At 31.4% G+C, this 19,123-nt stretch overlaps 1 protein-coding gene across 2 annotated transcripts in view; it reads right to left on the bottom strand.

Annotated features, from left to right (window-relative positions):
* The window catches only part of LOC130894150 (segmentation protein cap'n'collar), a 189,641-nt gene that overhangs the window by 91,259 nt on the left and 79,259 nt on the right, over positions 1-19,123 (bottom strand). For both annotated transcript variants that reach the window (XM_057800759.1, XM_057800767.1), the window contains exons 2-3: positions 13,954-14,145; positions 13,575-13,632 (exon numbers count right to left, since the gene is read on the bottom strand). In XM_057800759.1, the coding sequence (XP_057656742.1) occupies positions 13,575-13,632; positions 13,954-14,145 (250 nt within the window). The remainder of the gene's footprint in view (positions 1-13,574; positions 13,633-13,953; positions 14,146-19,123) is intronic.

The raw sequence follows: 19,123 nt of genomic DNA, 5'->3' as shown, positions 1-19,123 counted from the left end.
AAACTCATCAGTAAATCTTCACAGTGACGTAATGATCCAGAACCATCGATAAGCTTTTAACACGAAGTTGAGAAAGAAAATACTATCAAATTATACAAAGACAATTCAAAATTCAAAGCGGAAGCTGGCGCTCATTACCTCCAAGATCCTGTGGACATGAGCCTGGAAAGGAACTATCAGAAATGCGACATAGTAATTGCTAGGTTGCTATGAAAGCTGATTTGGGAATGCCGGATCAAACTCAAAAACTTAGGAATGAACCCAATAAAGTCTTTTTAGTTTACATTCCTGGACATTCGGAAATCATGGAAAAGAAAAAGTCAATAAACTTTTTAGAAAAGGAGTACCGAAGTCTTTTATTGTCTCGACACTTTTGTGGCAAAGGTAGATGAATTTATTAGGAGAATCCCAGGAGAAAGGAGAATATGAAAGGAAATTATTCTGTCGGATTCTTCCGAGACTAAATCCCTCTTAAAAGTTATATCGTAAAATCTAAGAAATATGTGCCACCTCAAGAACAAATTAGGTCTAGTAATAAATGAAAGTGCAAGTTCTATAGAGAATAGGAAGAAACTTCCGATCACCTAGCTTTGGATACTTGTAACTTGTAACAGCGAGAGCGAGCTCTCTTTAAAGCAATTCCAGATACTGGTGATCCCTATAATTCTGGAACTGGAGGGTGAGATGTAGATAATCCAGCGAGAGATATAAGTTTATTCCAGAGTAATATGTTATTGATATATATTTGAACCTATCGTCATGTTTTGGTACAAATAATTTCGCTTTAGTTTATACCCCAATAGTTATGAATCAACATGTATAGTTGTTGTTTATATTCACTTCTATTTTGAGTATTGGTTTAATCGTACCTCAAAAGTAATTATTCCAGCAGTGCCACTCCAAACTGAGAACACACCGTTATGGATTATTGAAGACATTTTCTTTTCAATTGCTTATAGATCGGCATCATTCGGTTGTCAGTTTATAAAGTGATATCCGTTACTCTTCACAACATCATACATTTCTTTATTTGCTCGATTTCTATAAGAATAGCAGTAATTATTCTATTCCATACAGAATTTTGAATGCGACATTTTGCTGATGTCATGCTACACCATTAGTCACAAATTCGAAGCAGTGGTGAAATATTCGTAGTTGGAGGGATGGAAGGATCTTGTATTGCAGTGTTGGCTGTTAAGGGCGAATAAAAGGAATCCAAAGTTGTTCTATTTAAATGAAAAAACTTATTCCAAGTGATTATCAACATAAATATGAAAATGAGTAAGAGTGAGTCACTTTTCCAAACTTCCTGTTATTAAAAAAAAAAGAGGTTATACGAACTATTCTTCAGTTCTTTAGAATGTTTCGAAATATTTTCACGTGCAGCTAAAAGTAGAATCAGAGAATATATAAAAATACCATATAAACTCAAAAACTAAAACAAAAAAACTTTTTATTGAAAAAAATTAAATTGTAGGTCTACATATTATTCTATGAACAGTCAAATTTAATACTCAAACTTCATGTATTCATCAAACAAAAGTGCATACAATCAAACCAATAGATCAAATGAATTTGTTAAACTTGCCTAAATTTCGGTTTTCTCCTTGTTATGATCTTCTGTCGGTAACATGACTATTAATACAGCCAAGGCGTTTTTGGCATTGACGTTAGTACTATTTATGAAGGTAAAGAAAAAAGATCATTACGGGATAAGTATGCACATTTGTTGCGCGATATAATGCGCACAGAACTAGCTGATTATGGAACTTCATGCGAATGGACCATAAAACATTTTTCTCACTATTGCAGAAGTTCCAGCTCTGTAGTATCTTAATAAAGGTACATACCGTATAATGAAGGTAAAAAAGTTTATTATTTTTCTGCTTAAAAATCAATGTTTTCCACATTTTCAGTGAGGTTTCAGCGAGATAAATTGCAAAAGAAATTCTTCGGAGTTGAGTTCTATACCTCACCGAGATTTTATTTGACAAATCTCCATTACACACAGTCAAACAAGTTTATCAAAAAACCAAAGATTTGACAGATCACTTGTCCGTGTACTGGGAACATCAGAAATATTTATTTATTATTGAAAATTTTTTCGGAGATTATCATTTTCTACATGAATATAACTGAAGTAATGCGGTTAACACAATAAATGTGATTAACTGGGCAAATTTGCTATATCATTATTATACTAAGTATATTATTTCAACTGAAGCCATACACCCTAATGAAAATACATTTGAACTGTCACTGATTGAGGGGATAGATTTCAAGTTAATTGTTGCGTTATTATTAATCTATACCCTAAAAACGATACGAGATGCATTCTCTCCCATTCTATCAAATCCATTTTCCGCTCTCAGAAATCCAAATGGAGTCTTGAAACGCATTAAAGAGGGTCTTGCTTCTATTCACCAATATACATTACTTACTTGAAATTTATGCATTATATGATGGAAGTTAATTGATTATTCTTAATATTGAATTATTCAATGAGTTCACGAAATATTATGTAATCTTAAAATAAATAGAATACGATTAAATTTCAGTTTTTTATGATACTCATTTTATAATGAAATCTATAAAATTCATACAAGGCGTTCAATACTTATGAAATACATTCACTGTTAGTGTTATTATCTACCGGGTGTTCCAATAATAATTTTTATTGGCAATATATCAGAAACCGTTTGCGGAGTACATCTAAGAATAATCGCATTTCCAAAAATATTCTTGGTATTATGTAGATGTTCTATAAACCATTTTACTAGCTAATCTAAATAGGCTTCCACCAATCCATTTTCAGGAATATAACGCACGTTGCATATTCACATCAACCTAGTTTTTCCAAGAAGTCGGTGTTAATATTTTGCCTTGGTTACCCGTTCACCTGAATATGTGGTACAAGGTGAGAAATATGCTGTTCAATTTACACGAAGTTAGAATTTCTTGACCTAGGTGTCACAGGCAGACATCGACTAACTTCTTTTGGTCTACATAACTCAAAACTACCCATTTCAAGAAAACTAAGTAAGCCAAAAACGCTTAAGTAGAACCGGAGTTTCGAGCGTTTTTTCATAACAAATCTCACAGTTCCCCTTTTCCCACCTCTTATTTGAGTAGACAGACTAAGATTAATTGTGTAATTTTGTTATAATTTTTCCCACAGCAAAAGTACAAACGATTTTTGATATATGGTTGAGACTTTCTATTGGAAAAAAATAACTAGAAAAGTCTATTTCTATTCTTAATTTGACAATTCATAATAAAAAAATCTTAACCCCTTCTAGCATCACCTCTATATAAAAACTATAACCGCCATTTTGAACATTTTTAATCAAAGAGGGCATTGTGATTTTAATTCTCTCTTTAGCCAATCGTTTTTTTAATTTTTTGTCATTGTAGCTAATCATATTAATTTTGACAATTATTATGTACATAAAATAGAGCAAATGTCGTAAAATTTCGAATATATTTTCCAATTTATTTTATAATTAACTTGAATGTTCAAAATAACAATCTGTTTTCGGACAATCACCAAGCGGTTATAAATAATCAGATATATTTTCATCTGTTCCTAACAACAGAAAAAAATGAAATCAATTTTCATAAGCGTTCATGTGTTCTTCATTATAAATTGGGTATTTTGTGCATAGAAATATGAGGTCCTTTCGGAGAATAGTTGAACGAAAAATACTTGCACCAAATGTGGAAGATATTGAATAAACTGGCACCCTTTATCCATCCATAAAACTGAAATATAAATATCGCGTTTTTTATTTTAAAACTACATTCCTAATCTAAAAAAAAAGGCTATCCACAATTTGGCCGAAGGAATCGTGGAAATTATGAGGTAGGATTTAGAGGTGCAAAACATACCAGAAATTGTTTTTTCAATAGACAAAAAGGATATAGCTTTTCTTGAAAACTCCATATTTGAGGGACATTCATTAAGAAATAAAGGTGGATGTTTTATTAAAAATAATTGGCAAGATAATATAATTATCATTAATGAATATTATGAATTTATTTTTCATGACTAATTCCAATATGTGTTTTGTATTCTTTGTAGTTTCAAGTCCAAACCAACAAGATGTAATTTAATAATATTTATAATACAATTTCATAGTTAACAACGTTTATTACATGTGGGAATAATAACATTGTTACTTGATGGCGTATTGTACCACAAGAAAAGAGACTGGAAATCAAAGCTCTCAGAACATCAAATCTTAACCAGCATATCTACCCTTCAAAACAACTTCTACAACAAATTGGAATTATGACACTATCCGAAAAATAGCCAGGGTCAAGGGTCATAATGGCACATCTGTACTTGAATAACATTGTTTTTTGTAAAAAACTTCCAAAAATTAAAATTCGGAAAATATATATTAGATAACCTTATATTCGGCGTTCATTATCCTGACCACAAACAATTGTAATGCATGTGGTATTTTATATAGGTAACATGCAAATAAACTTTGACATCCCTATGTCGATTATGTTAAGATATAAATTATAATTGTTAATTTACTTTGTAATTAACTGTTATTATTGTTATATTTTAAGTTGCAGACATTTTTATATAAAGTAATTTTAAATTAAGTAATCCGACGACAGCTGTTTTTAGACGGTTGTAGTTGTTTTCTACCCGAAACCATGACAAGGCAACTTTATAGCAGGATGTTTCATTTCTTCTTTAAACGCAACCCGAAGTTCCAACCATCTTTTTAACATTTTTTAGGCAACACCCAAAATTCTGTATAAGTCAGTACCATTCACATGCCTTTGATGTTAGCGAAAATTATTATTTCATCCTTTGTATGCACAGGGTGTCCCAAATCTCAACAACAAAAGAAGATTGAGAAAAGTATTCAACATGTTACTTATGGACATGTTATAATGTCAACTAGACGTTGAGTAGGATGATTCGTTAATGAAAAAATTGAGGATATCACACAATTTTTAGATAAATATTTTTAAAAAAACAACATCATTAACAGGAAGCTAATTTTTGAAAGACGGTTCCTCAAAGCGAAAATTTCGAAAACGGGTAGGTAATAAAATAAAGCAAGTGATGTAATTGGTATCTATCGTATTTTAGCTTATTTGATATTGGTATTTTTTGAATACTTGTGGTTTCGATCACATTTTTCCAATAATGATCTTGGTTTGCAGAAGCAATACTCCTCACCAAACAAGTCCTTATAATTATTTATGGGAATACTTTTAACGCATATAAATTGTAGATATTATTTATTAAGTCATATTTCTGAAAAGGAGAGAAATAGTGTATGAAATTTTCTTATCGAAAAGGGTAAAAACGTCATGTGAAATTTGTTTTAAAGGGGGAGGTTTGACAAATTCACTATTGATATATTTAATATTTTCTAAATTTTTGGATTGTATTATTCTCATTATGTTTTGTTTTGATCTCGCTTATAATCGCATTGTATGTATATGACATTCTGTCACGGTCACTTACATGAGTATCTAAGGTCAGGCGTAATCGTCAATTGAATAATGCTGACACTGAATTTAACAAATGTATACAACAATCTTATAAAGAAGAGATATGTATGATATAGAGTTTGGAATATACATTTTAAGAAATAATAATGTAAATAGCACTGTAATTAGTAAAATGCTAGTAAAGTTATAGTAATCACATTAGAATGTATTGAAGATTATAGTAAGAAATAGTTGAGATTCAGCAATGTATATAGATGATAGTCAATTCATTCAAGAACATAAAATAGTATCAAGATATAATGAATCAAATCCAAAGATCAACGTTTCGTTGATTTCCTCTAATGTCATTCCTTTATTTTTCACAAAACCACATTTTCTTTTTTAATTTGAAGCTGCGAGCAAAATATGAAATAACAAAATAATCATATGAGATTCCTAAGATGACAACCTAACCCTTCACAAGAAAATGGTGTAAATAAATAGTTTTAAGAGTTATGCAAATTTGGAAACCCAGCCTGGAAGCACTGCCATACATTTCAAGTATCGCTTATTTGTTAAATACCCGCGAGAGAAATAAGGATCAATAAACTTTCCCCTGACGATGCCTATCAAACATTGACTTTTTGGAGGCGTTGAGTGTGTTTTGTTTGAATCCAGTGGATTTTTCCGAACCTGTGTCGATTTACTATACCATTTAAATAAAAATACACTATTAAGAAAGTTTGAATTTTCAGCACAATACCTTTTTTTTCTCAACTTTAAAATCAAGTTTCTTTTGCTTTTTATCAATTCTCTCAGTTTTTTCCTAGGAGACGTGTTTTTGTATAGCAAAATGTGACTGATGGATGTTTTACTTCATCATAACATTACTTCAACATAACTCTGTATAATGATAATATGTGTGCCATGTATGATTTGAATTTAATACGGCTTAAAAAATAAGTTTTTAGGTAACAACGAAATTTTTAGCTTGACATGAGGATGTGACTGTGAAAATTAAGTTTATTAAAGTTTATGGGGTTATAATTAGATGTTAGGAAGTACGTTGTTCATTAAAAAATGTTGATTTAAGTTTGGTAGCCTGATAACTTGTTCAAAAGTGCAGAACTTCTTTTTCTTTATCAACTTGCTTACTAATATGTGAACTTTCTATAAACTTTGGCTTTAGTTCATGTAATTTTGCCTGAAATCCTGAATATCAAAAATGCGATCTTCCATAGGGCTGTTATCATACTTTTATCAGCAAATACTATTCAATAGTTGCATGCTTGAGAGTTTGTTGAATTTCTTCAGAAGTTATGTTTTTCACTATTTTGGAACATACTTTTCCGATTTTTCACACTCACGCATAATAATTATGGTACTCATCAGCTTCGATTTTATTTTTGTTTATTTGTATCTATCAAAGTATTTTCAGAAAAAGAAATTCACATTGGCTTGCATTCTCCAGTTCGCAAAGCTACTATAAGCGGTTTCTTATTTATTATCTTGATGTGTTTGATAGCAACTTATTACAAACATCGGACGCTTTTTGAACAATATCTAGAGGTGTCTTTTCAAACTTTCAATTTTAGTATTCCATTATAATCAATATTAATAAATCTGTTTTAGTAAAAAAGCAGCAATAAAACTATGAAACTATGGCCGTTTGGAAAGTTGGCAGCAAAAATTATTAGCTGTAGTCGTGCTGTTATGGTAACGCCGGAAAATATTTTCATGGACTAAGTAGACATTGCGCATTAATTGTTGGCGTTACGTTGTAAACGCGCCGTATCAATTGGACACATAACAATTCATTATTGATTTAAATTATTATTATTATTAATTATTATTGTTATGCGAAAGACTTATGCACTACTCAGCTTAGAGCCGGTATTATTTACCTATACCGGATACAAAGTATCAAAAGGATTAGGCTCGGTTCACATAATGAACTTGCGCACTGTGTGGCAAGTATTCAGTATTACAACCTTCTGGATGTCGGTGAAGGTGTTTTTGGTAATCCCAGTTTGGCGATGCTATCGTGTAGGGTCCTATGCGATATTTTCACTGAGTGAGAAATTCTCTGTTTTGAAAGTATGGAGGAAATGAGAAAACTTTCATAGCATCCGTAGAAAAAAAATTTTTTAATGAAAGCGTCAGTTATAATAATTAATTTATAACCAAATTGTCTTGAAATAAAATAAATGAGAATGTCATAACAATACATTCATGTGTTCAAGGAAATTAGAAACTCAAACTATTTTGTTCTGATAGTAACACATAATTACATTATAAATATTCTCGTACGTTACATTTTGCACATTTTTCTAGCATTATTGTTAATTCTGTTCATTCAAGACTGCAAATTAAAGTAGACATTAGTAACTACTGGACCACATATAAAAATAAAATGAATTTAATTATAAATTTTATTAATTTATAATTTGTACATTGCTATTAACCATTTGCTGATTGTAAGCTTTACAGATTGCAAATAACAAGGGGGTTTTAAAAAATTATTATTTATACCAGCGCCACGTGCACCTTTCATTACAATTATCAAACGTATTCGCACAGTTGCTTGAACATTTAAGGGTTTTATCCGACTATCTGTCTTTCACTCTTTAAATAAAATTATCAATAAGCAAATCTCTTTCTTAACAATTAATACACGGCATATATTTACCCTACTATAAACGTAATAACTCTTCTTTTTCTGTACATAAAATAATTATCTCGATCCTTTAAAAAATGTATTACAGCCTTTTTTACTTTGCTTTTATTGATAGTATGAGCAAAAAATTTTTAATTTCTAGTACATTATTTTCATTTTATAAAAATTAATAAATTATTCATGGGCTAGTCCTGCACTGATTTTCGTCTGCACAAAGTCTGGCAAGGTGTCCCCGTAAACTGGCTACTGAATGATTTGTATTTGTATTGTTTACTATGTCTATCATCATGATCCTTAGGAAAATACTAAAGTCTGAAAAGTCATACTAACTTGCAATAGGTTGTTTGTATAAGTATTACTTCAATGATTTGAATGGGATTAAGAATCTCTTTAGTGAATAAAGATTTAAAATGTATGTAATTAGATTACCCACAAGTTTAAATACGCAATATTGTAATTACTATTTTTATACCTACGTCTCCTTATTACATCAAGTCATTATAAAAACTATTAGATTATATAAGATATAAAGGATGGTCAAAAATTTTAATATACTGGTTGGTATAATGACTAATTTTTGCATTTTTTTTTTCAATTATTTGGACTTCTTTTATAATAGACTAATATAATCCCATCCTAGGATCCTTCATTCAATGTCATTCGTCCAAAATGTTCAATATTGTAAAAACACCACTTGTGTTCATATTCATATCTTCTTTTAGGAAAAAAATTGAACTGCAGGGTTAAGGAATTATTCCTCAAGATTTACCTATATCATTTTTTACTTGAAGCGGCTGTGGAACATAACTTGATAAAAACTATAGGGGGATAAGCATATTACAATTGCCTTGACCTGGATATTTATATATTCAAAACTGGCTATTTAAAAGAACATATTTGAAGACCTCTCGCCGCTATGCGAATTGCCAGTTTAAAACCGCAATGCAATGCAACCTATAAATAAGATAAGTCCAAAAAGCGCTAGAACGTGCAAAGAGACTCTAGGATTCCATCTCAAGTAAAAAAGCTTTCAGAAATAGATACTATTTCACTGCAGCAGAAAAAGACATGATCAAATTGAGTTTATCTACATGAAATTTTTGTAGTAACAAATTTCTATCAGTTACCATATGATCGTCAGATGGTAGGAATGTTACGAAGTTCTCATTATATGTTTTACATTAAGTACTGGTTCATTAATCAAAGTAAGTTCGACTGTTTTCGGAATAAAAAACGAAAAGAAATTTCAGATTTTTGGGAATCGTTAATTAATTAATTTGAAAAGGATATCTGGCTGGAATACTTTGGAGTACAAATTTTTCATGAGAGAGTATCTAGTTTGTTATCATACTTCCACTTATGACAAAAACCTTTCTCACTAACGAATGATTAGTTTGGTTTTCGGCGGGGCTCATCAACATCATTAAAAATGATTCAAAACCCATCTTGAAGAATATTATGGAAGATCCGCATGGTATCAGAGCATTCACGAGAAAAGGTGATGTCTGTATAGTGGATAGAGATTTTCTGTACGTCGTATCTGAGTTTTAACATTTTTATGCCCTTTTTAAAAGGAAAGAAATTTATAAAAGGTGAATCTAATCAATCTCGTTACGTTACAAAATTGAGATGGATAGTTTGATAGTTAAACAATAAACTTTTACTGAAAAATGGTGCATACTGCAAATTTTTTTTTCCATTACCGGTTTGCGAAGCTTTTTAATTATAATAATTGGAAGAATGTTAAATTCTAAAAAAAATGAGAATATCTTAGCGGAAGAAGTTGAGACGGCCCACCATTATGACTAAGCTAACAGCACAAGTTATTCCTGACTTTCCGGAAATGACTGAAAGAGATCTTAAATTATTTTTGGCGGACTCTTATAAATTAAGTCGAGCTAAATTGATGAATGATGATGATAGTATTGATTTGGAGTGTATTGAGATGAAACTGAATATTATCAAATATTGATAAGAACCAGACATATAAATAGTAAGTGCTACAAAGTTATATTAAATATAAACCTGACAATTAGATACAGTGGTATTCTGTCACTTTTTCTATAATGCGAACTGTACTCACATTGCAGCAGTCATATATATTATCTCAATAATGCTAGATATAAATTAAATTAATGAGAGTAGCCAAAGTTCTGTCTGAATTATTTTTCAATAGAGATATCGATCCAATTATAGATGAAGATAGCGACTAAGTTTGTATTATTATATTTAAATGTTGAAATCTATGAGAACTTATTATATATTGTGGCATATCATTGATAATACTTGATGATTTTATCGGTTTCATGTACATTTATTTTATCAGAATATATTAACAAAATTGAGCATGGGCGACTGAGAGGTTTCAAATGAAGCAAATGTATTACATTCTATTTGATTGTTCAAAGCTTTTCTGTGTTAGAAATTTAATTGATTTCTCAGTTTTTGTCTTGTGCTCCATATAAAACCTGTGAATCCTCCATACACTTATTCTGACCCATCACAGGAGCAGTCAAATAGGAAAAAAGCTAAAAACATTTATTTTATTATTAACATATATTGTACTGAAAATAAATGTAATTATTCTATTATAAAATATGCTATTGAATAAAACCTATTTTAACATTTCTTATAATGATAAATCACGTTCCAATAATACGCAGTCTCCTTGTAAATGCGAATAGTACTTATTTGTAGACCCTTTTTGTACATAAGATGGGGTCCTAGAGTATTTTTGGACGTTTTTGCCCCTTTTGGACTATCTTATTTTCAGTTAATGTGCCAAAAACATGGAAAAATGTTTTCTTCCATTTCCGGTTTGAAAATGACAATTCTGATAGTGGCATTAGAAAAAAAAAAGAAAATACTTAGAGCGCTGCCAAATACGACCTACACGAACTAAAAAATGATTGAGAAATAAAAAAATTATGGGTCCAATTTTGATCCGAACATTCTAAAAGAAATCGGAGTGTTTTCTTAATAAAAAAGACACAAATTTTTCCCAGAATGTTTGAAGCAAATGTCGAGCAAACAATTGTTAAAAAAAGGAAATTTCTAAATGTAGGTACTCTAGAAATAAATTAAGTGTACCTAGCAATTTTAACATATTTCTCCCGCTAGTGCTTTTGTGGGACAAATATCTCATATCACATTTAAGTTTAGGTAATATAATATGTTTGTAATTTTTGGTTTCTCAAACTACTCTACTCATGAAAACTAGATGTGTATGACATATTAATTTTGCTCTAAATATGTGAATATACAACAGCAATGCTGTAAACAGAACGGTGATGTCTAAACCCGAACTGGTGACTGAAAAGTGTCCCTTCTATGTCATTTAAACATCTTAGACTTTAAAAGATACATGAACTGATGGGATAAACTAGTTTCATTAAGACCAGTAACTTATTACAAGAATTACATTGGAAATAAATTTTTCAAAATAACCACATCTCAATATGTATATTTTTGGATAAAGCATTGGTTGTGCTAAAATTTATCTATACAACCATTAATAAGAAACAGATAATTATAAAGTGAAAAATGACATTCCGATGTATGTGGGATAAAAAATTGTATAAAGATATATTCTCATTATTAGTCCAAGTCCAGCGTATAGGTGACAGTCCAGGAACCTCAATTAGACCTTGTGAACAAGAATTGCAAATTTCAAGACGTTCTCTACAGCGTATACTCACTAAATATCTGCTTATAAAATTCAATTAACACAACAACTGAAGCCTAATAACCATGCACAGAGAAGAGAGTTTGTTGAATGTATTATTAAACATCAACAAATGTATGCTGATTTTTCGGGCAAAATCATCCTAAGAAATGAAATACATTTTCACCTTGATGGATAAGCTCATTACAAAAATTGCCGTTTCCGAGGCTCTGAAAACACACATGTGGTTGTCGAAAAACAAATGCACTCACATCTTGTCCCTGTTTGGTGTGCATTTTGGGCTGGAGAAGTAATTGGACATATTTACTAACAGTTTTAATATTAAGAATACTTAACATAACTATGCATCATGACAATCTGCTTTATAACCCTTATTTGACAACTGATAATACTTTCTTGTTTCCACTAAATAAAGATGAACATGTATGATCAGCCCAGTTTAGTTTTTTAGAAAGCATATTACGGTTATATATAAATATATGTATAGTGTATATTTTGAGAATAAATGACTTTCGTTTTTCAATACAGAAATACTAATCCTGTATAATTTTGACGTGAATATAAATAAATTCCGTATAAATACATACTTTTAATGTTTGATATTGAGTCTTTTACATTTTACATTCGATATGTATCATAGGTTTAGAGTAGATTAACTTCTAGCTGAATTTATTTCACTGAAGTACTGAAAGAAAATAATGTTGGAAAACTGATTTTTATCAGGTAGAATCATAAAAATTCGCAACAGAGAATGTTGCTTTTAAAGAATGTAACAGATCATGCTAGAACTTGTAGTGCTTTGTTCCATGTAAGTTGAGTAAATTGGAGAAGCTAAACCTCTAGGAACGCAATAAAACGTGCGAAATTAAGTAATTTAGTGATTGAAAGTGATAGTAGAGTATTGAAAGTATTTGGCTCGTTGGCCCATTGGTCAAGGAGGACTGTGAAAGCGTGGAAAACGAAGGAAAAACCGATCGTGGTGTACATTGACGTGGTGTACGCGCTGTTTGTATATGCTCTAATTCGGAAAATTTGTCGGAGGTAACGATTCAAATGATAGCAGACGATCTAAATACCAACTAGAGTAAATAATTGGTATCTCCACATTATCCGAAACCAAAAAACTCGCATGAGCAAATTGAAAAAGAAAACTATGTCCAACGGTTGAAAGAAGTCGAGAACAATTGAGCTCTCCACTACGACAATGCATTCTGCCACTATGCATTGAATGTGGCGTAGTTTTTAGCGTCCAGAAAGATTTCAGTGTTACTATAGCCCCCATATCAGCCGAATCTAACCCCTTTTGATTTCCTTCGTATTCTCAAATTCCAAAATGTCGTGAAAGTAACGCATTTTGAACAAATTGATGACATTCAAATAACTACGAGGGTGCTGTCGGAGGTTTCGTCTAAGGTAGAAAATTTACCTTATTCCATTTTTTTAAATTCTGGTATGAGCTATAAATTTCAATTATTTTTTGCAAATATCTTGGTTTTTATAGTAAATAGGTGAAAAAATATTAAATACGATTGAAACTTTTTTCAAATCTTTTTGTATTTTTGTGATATTTTCCAAAGAATTATTTTTGTGGTAGTTTTCAATTATTCTCTACCCTCCCTCCCCCTAATAAAACATTTTTTTCAATATAAACTCTTAAATACTACAATCAACTTTTTTCAAAAATGTAAGGTTGTATATTACCATCCAATATAAATTAATAAAGAGATTTTATTTAATTGAAAAACTCACCGGTTTCGGTATCGATGGTGTAATTGAAACCAGACCACGGATCTTCTTCTTTTTCTTGCTGTAATAAATAAAAAACATCTGAGGATCACTACGCTAATTTGAAGGAAGAGCTGTTCAACTATTTTTTCTTCGACAAAAATAAATATTTCGAAATCTACGTACATCATAAATCAATCAACTAATTCAACTGGAAAAGTGCACAGCTGGAAAAATATATTTTTCGAAAGTAGTCCTCAATGATATCTTTTGAATGATAATTTGAAAAGTTTAATCAATCTACATTGATTTGTAAGGAAACTTATTTTTGTCACATAAGAAATTATTAAGTGGAAACCTACTCATTGGGTCAATTTTTATAATAATTATGTAGAATATGTACCTTGATAGAGTCTTCGTTAATAGCTTGGAGTGTCTTGATTTTTTCCAAATTGTCATCTTTCAAATGAACAGATGAAGTAGCATCATTTGTTTCGATTTTTATTTCTTCCTTTTCAGATTTGGGCACAACATTATCCACAGTGAAACCAAGATCCACATCTTGTTTCCACAAGACTTCTATTAAATCCATATCCTGAAACAACCCAAAATTGTTTGAAATAATTTTCAACACAAAATATTTTTGTGCAGTAACAAAAAAAAATAATCTTCAAAAAAACGTTCAATTGGTATTTTTAGTAGTGCGGGTTTTAGACAGAATGTGATAATGGGTAACACAAACTTTCTTATTTCAAATACAGCATTTTTTAATATTTTAGAAATGTTTTCTGTACAAAGTTTTTGTTCAGAAATAGGAAATATTTTTGCAAAAACTGACTGAAACTTGTGAAGAAAACAATTATTACAATAACGAATATTTTTTAGCTAGTCATTTAATAGATGCAATTATCCTAGAATAAGCTCATTATTGAACTAGTAGGTAACTTTTCATACTGTTTGAGTAACTATTTCAAAATATTATAGCTACATGTACGTAATAGTTGGGCGGAGGTTAACGTAGAAAAAAGAATAGAATATAGAATTTGATTTTATCATTTAATATAGTTGCCTTCGAGAGCGATACATCGATAATAGCAGTCTTACAATTTTTTTATTCCATTTTTATATTACGATTTGTCTTAAGCCTCAATTTCGGCAATAAACTCTTCATCGGCGTAAGCTCCCCGTGGCCCAGATCTGGACAATTCGGTAGATATGGAAGCAGTTCCAAGCCCAAGTTTACCATTGTTTTCATTGATTTGTGACCCCGTGCATTATCTTGATGAATCAGAACTTTCTTCTTCAAGACCGTTTTGCCGTGATTTCGTCCTTTAAGCACTCTGATAAGGCCACTTAATAGTCGCTGTTTTGGTGTTTTCCTTTTTAATATAATCGATGAATATTATACTATGTGTATCTCAAAATATTGCGCTATAACCTTGCTAGTCTCCTTTTGCGGCATTCCAGGTTTTGGAGCCGTTTCATCACATACGGTTCACTCCGCTGACTGTTGATTGGACTCCGGTTTGAAATGATACCGCCATGTTCCATGATCCATTAATAAATAATTACGCGAAAAATCGAGTTTATTACGTTTGAACAGCTCCAAACACTACTCAGAATCCTCAATTATTTGTTGTTTTTAGTCGATTGTGATTTCGCGAGACACCTACTTTGAACGCAAATGCAAATATTCACGATATGCCCAATACGTTCCTTTGATATCTGTAGGGTTTCAGAGGACTTTTGTGTTATTTTTGTCGGTGACAGTGGTTTAAACTTACTTTTCAACGTTCAATTTTCCTGGAAAAAAATTCAAATAATATTTATCAAGTCTTTGCTTCAATAGTATTTTATTGCCAATAAGCAAAGCTTTATTAACACCCGATTGTTTTTCTCCATCATTTGTCACTAACGAGTTACTTCACTTAAAATGCTATAACTCATAAACTAATGGTACGACCGCTGTCAAATTTATACATTTGTTTGAGGGTTGAGGCTAACTGATACTGAAACTGAACGTTTCACCCCACCTAATATAGCCAAAGGTAATAGAGATTAGACATTTTTCCACTTCTTGACAGATGACGGATAGTACCTGGGGCGTATGAAAGAGAAGATGAAGATCTCTGGCAGCTAGAGCAATACCACATTCTGAACTGAGAAGTGGTATTAATAGATGAACTTTAAACACTGACCCTGCTCAATGTACAGCAAAGGGGACACTATAGATTACTACGATTTTATTAATAGTCGTTCAAAAATTGTTTTTTTGAAGAACAGTTACCAACTCTAAAAGAAGCATCATTAGGGATACAAAAATGAATGTATATTATATAATACTAATACTAATTGTTCCAGGAATTTCTACTTAGAATAATTGGTGGTAATACCTATCATTCGGAAGTTGAATCTAGGTATTCAAATAGAAGAAAGTCAATTTATAATACAAGTTTCACGTGAGATGTCTTTATATTTATACGCAGTAGATGAAAAGTATTTCATTTGGTTTCTCATACTCCATAGTACTAATAACACGATCGGAAAACTAGAGATTAAGAAATATGTAGTAGTATTCTCAATAAAAAAATATCCGTTAGATAAATAATATCTAGAAATTTCAACTTTTGAACTGACTTACTCTATATACAATTTACTTTCACTAAACCACAAAGAAATTTATCGCTTATTATTTGAATTTCATCATTTAAAACTGTAGTTATTTAGAATTTTGTCCCAATAATGGTGATATATGATTAAACTGAGATATTTTTTCCTTCACGAATAATTTCTACAAACGAAATTATGGAACTGTATCTCTAAACAGTTCCTATTAATATTTTTTTGTAAATTTATAATTAATAGTTGATCCTTTATAGCCGCTTTGTTACAAAGCAAAAGAATAATGTATACCGCATATTAATCGAAGAATTCCATATCAAAAGTTCAAAGCACGAAAGAAGAGCCGACAGAATCGTGCATTAGTCCTACAGATTGGGAGGAGCGTCAAAGACAATGGGTGTAGAAAGAGATAGATCTAGGGGAGCGGATGAAGAGGTGGAGGCAGAGCGTAGAACGTGAAACGCAGCGAAGGACCACTCCTCGACTCCCGCTAAGCGATCTGTGCTTCGCCATGTTGTCGACCAGCGGGATAGTCGAGAATACGCTGTGTATAATATGCGACTCTGCCCCATCGTTTTTTAAATAATCCAAGTCGTGATTAGATGCAGCGGCGTACAGTTATTAGTCTCTTACATAGTAGTTTTTAAGAAAATTAAAATACCTGACTTGAAACGATATTTAATTCCCTGTTTAATTTTTATTCAATATTTTGATTATGTGAGACTCGTGATCATCAGTTAAACAATATGAAAGTAATGATGCATTTTAAAATATTGAGCCCTTAACTAATTCTGAATGTGGGGTAGGTAGGTGTAGGTCGTGCTCCGCGTTCCTAAGCGGATAGCCATGCAACGATCTTTCTGAAATTGGAGAACCGTGCTTACGAATTGGGCAAACGGATTCAAAGATAAATAAGGAAAGAAGAGTCAGAATTTTTAATCTTCCAAAGAAGTCCCTGCAGTGAATCCTGCTGTTTAGTCCGAGTAAATATTTAACAGCTCTCTTTTGTAGTTTGAAGATTCGCTCAAATTGAGTCGCACAACACGTACCCCAGAAGGGAAGAATAAACGTAGAGTTCAAGTTGAGATGGGATATGTGGTCAAAGCAAAAAGACTCCGTTGGATAGGGCATATAGCTAGAACGGATGAAAAATCCTTATTAAGAGTAGAGGGAGTGAAAAGGAAAAGAGGGTGTCCACCGTAATTGTTTCACAACATTCAAAACTTTTGGTGAAATGAGTATATAATGTAAGATATCAAATTTCGACGCCACTGTGTTAATTTCCATAGTAGGCATGCTGTTAATTAAACTAAAAAAGTGGGTGTTGTTTTGTTTTTGCCTTATCTCATTTCATTCGACCACTATTAACAACTACGTGTATCGGCAACTATCATTAATCAAAAAATATGCGTGTGCACCATGCTACACAGTTTTAATTACAAAACTAACTAGGTACAGTTTTTACTGTTATTATTTTCTCATTTCACTTTAGAAATATATTTTATGCCGACAGAGATCATATTCGTGGCATTTTTTCACACAAAAAAACACCCTGGCCAATACCTGAATATCCATTAGAAGTTACCACCTTTTAGAGTTAATACAAAAAATTAAATAAAAGTTATGAAAGAATAAATGTTTTTGTATATCAAAGGAGGTCAAAATAGAAATACGTATCTCGAACAAATGGAAAGTCATAAATATTAAGCAGTGAACACAAAAAATAGAACAGCACTTAACTTATGTTCGTGTATATTATTTTTAGATGCCTAAACTGTGGATAAAAGTAAGAACCAAGTAGTTTAAATAAAAAAATCAACACATCGGAACAGAGTTAATAGAGAGAAATATATAAACAGATCAGATAAAGCTTAAGAATATATAGCCCTTGAGTTCATTGGAGCCTGTAAGTTACTTGGTGATAGTACTAAAGAAAAAAGTCCGATTATGCAAGATTAAGATAAAATGTCTGCTTCACAAAATTTTAATACCAAATACTATTTGTTAAGTAGATTATGGAATTTAAGCTGGAATTTAAGCAAGTCAATATTATTCAAAACAAGTCGAATAAACAATTATCCTAGAAAATATCAAACACCAAAAGATTCCACCTTTTGCATTTATGCAAGCTTGAAGACGTTGGCGCATGGTGTTTACCAGATTAGTATCTAATTAGTTGTTATCCGCAGCATGAAAAAAAATAGATTCCTACGTGCTTTAACTGCTCTGGTGAACATATACAAAGCATGTTGAATGGACTTCATATCGGGGGATACAGCAAACAAATCTCTATAGTTTCGAGGCGCTCGTTTTTGTCTCTACAGGGAAAAGGCATTATCGTTAATAAAAATGAACGGATTATCAACAGTTCCATGTCATAGCATCAAGTGAGACTTAATTATGTCTCTGACATACCATACCAATCATTGAATCTTCAGCATGAACTATTATGTTGGATGAACAAAAAATGTTACCCGCACAAACATACCTCCTATAAAGGTCGGTACAGGGGGGGCATGAGGAAGTATCCTCATTTTACTTCTTCCACATTCGTATTCGCGAATATCAATCACTAGATTTCTTATTTCGTCACAAAAAAGTACTAATTTGCAGTAATCGTTTGGTTTATTAACATACTCTCGATCCCACTGGAGTCCATAAATGTGTTCAAAGAATTCATAATGGTTGAAGATATCTTGATCTACTAGATTTGGTAAAATTTGAATGGATTTTTACTGAATACGCCTAGAACGTTAATCAGTGCTATGCCTTTAACGTATTTCTCTCGGCTACAAATATGTTACAATTTGAAATGGAAACTGATAAATTATCTAACAAGAGACTGTCAATGTTAGAAGTCGAGTGAAGTAAATTCAGCAATATAGATTTTAAACACCATATAACATTAGAGGTTTCTGGACGAAAAACTGAATCTGCTGATTTTTCGGCCA

This window comes from Diorhabda carinulata, chromosome 1 (assembly GCF_026250575.1).
Source record: "Diorhabda carinulata isolate Delta chromosome 1, icDioCari1.1, whole genome shotgun sequence".
NCBI classification, from domain to species: Eukaryota; Metazoa; Arthropoda; class Insecta; order Coleoptera; family Chrysomelidae; genus Diorhabda; species Diorhabda carinulata.
The sequence above is the reverse complement of the archived record's forward strand: the minus strand, read 5'-3'. Positions and strand labels throughout refer to the sequence as shown.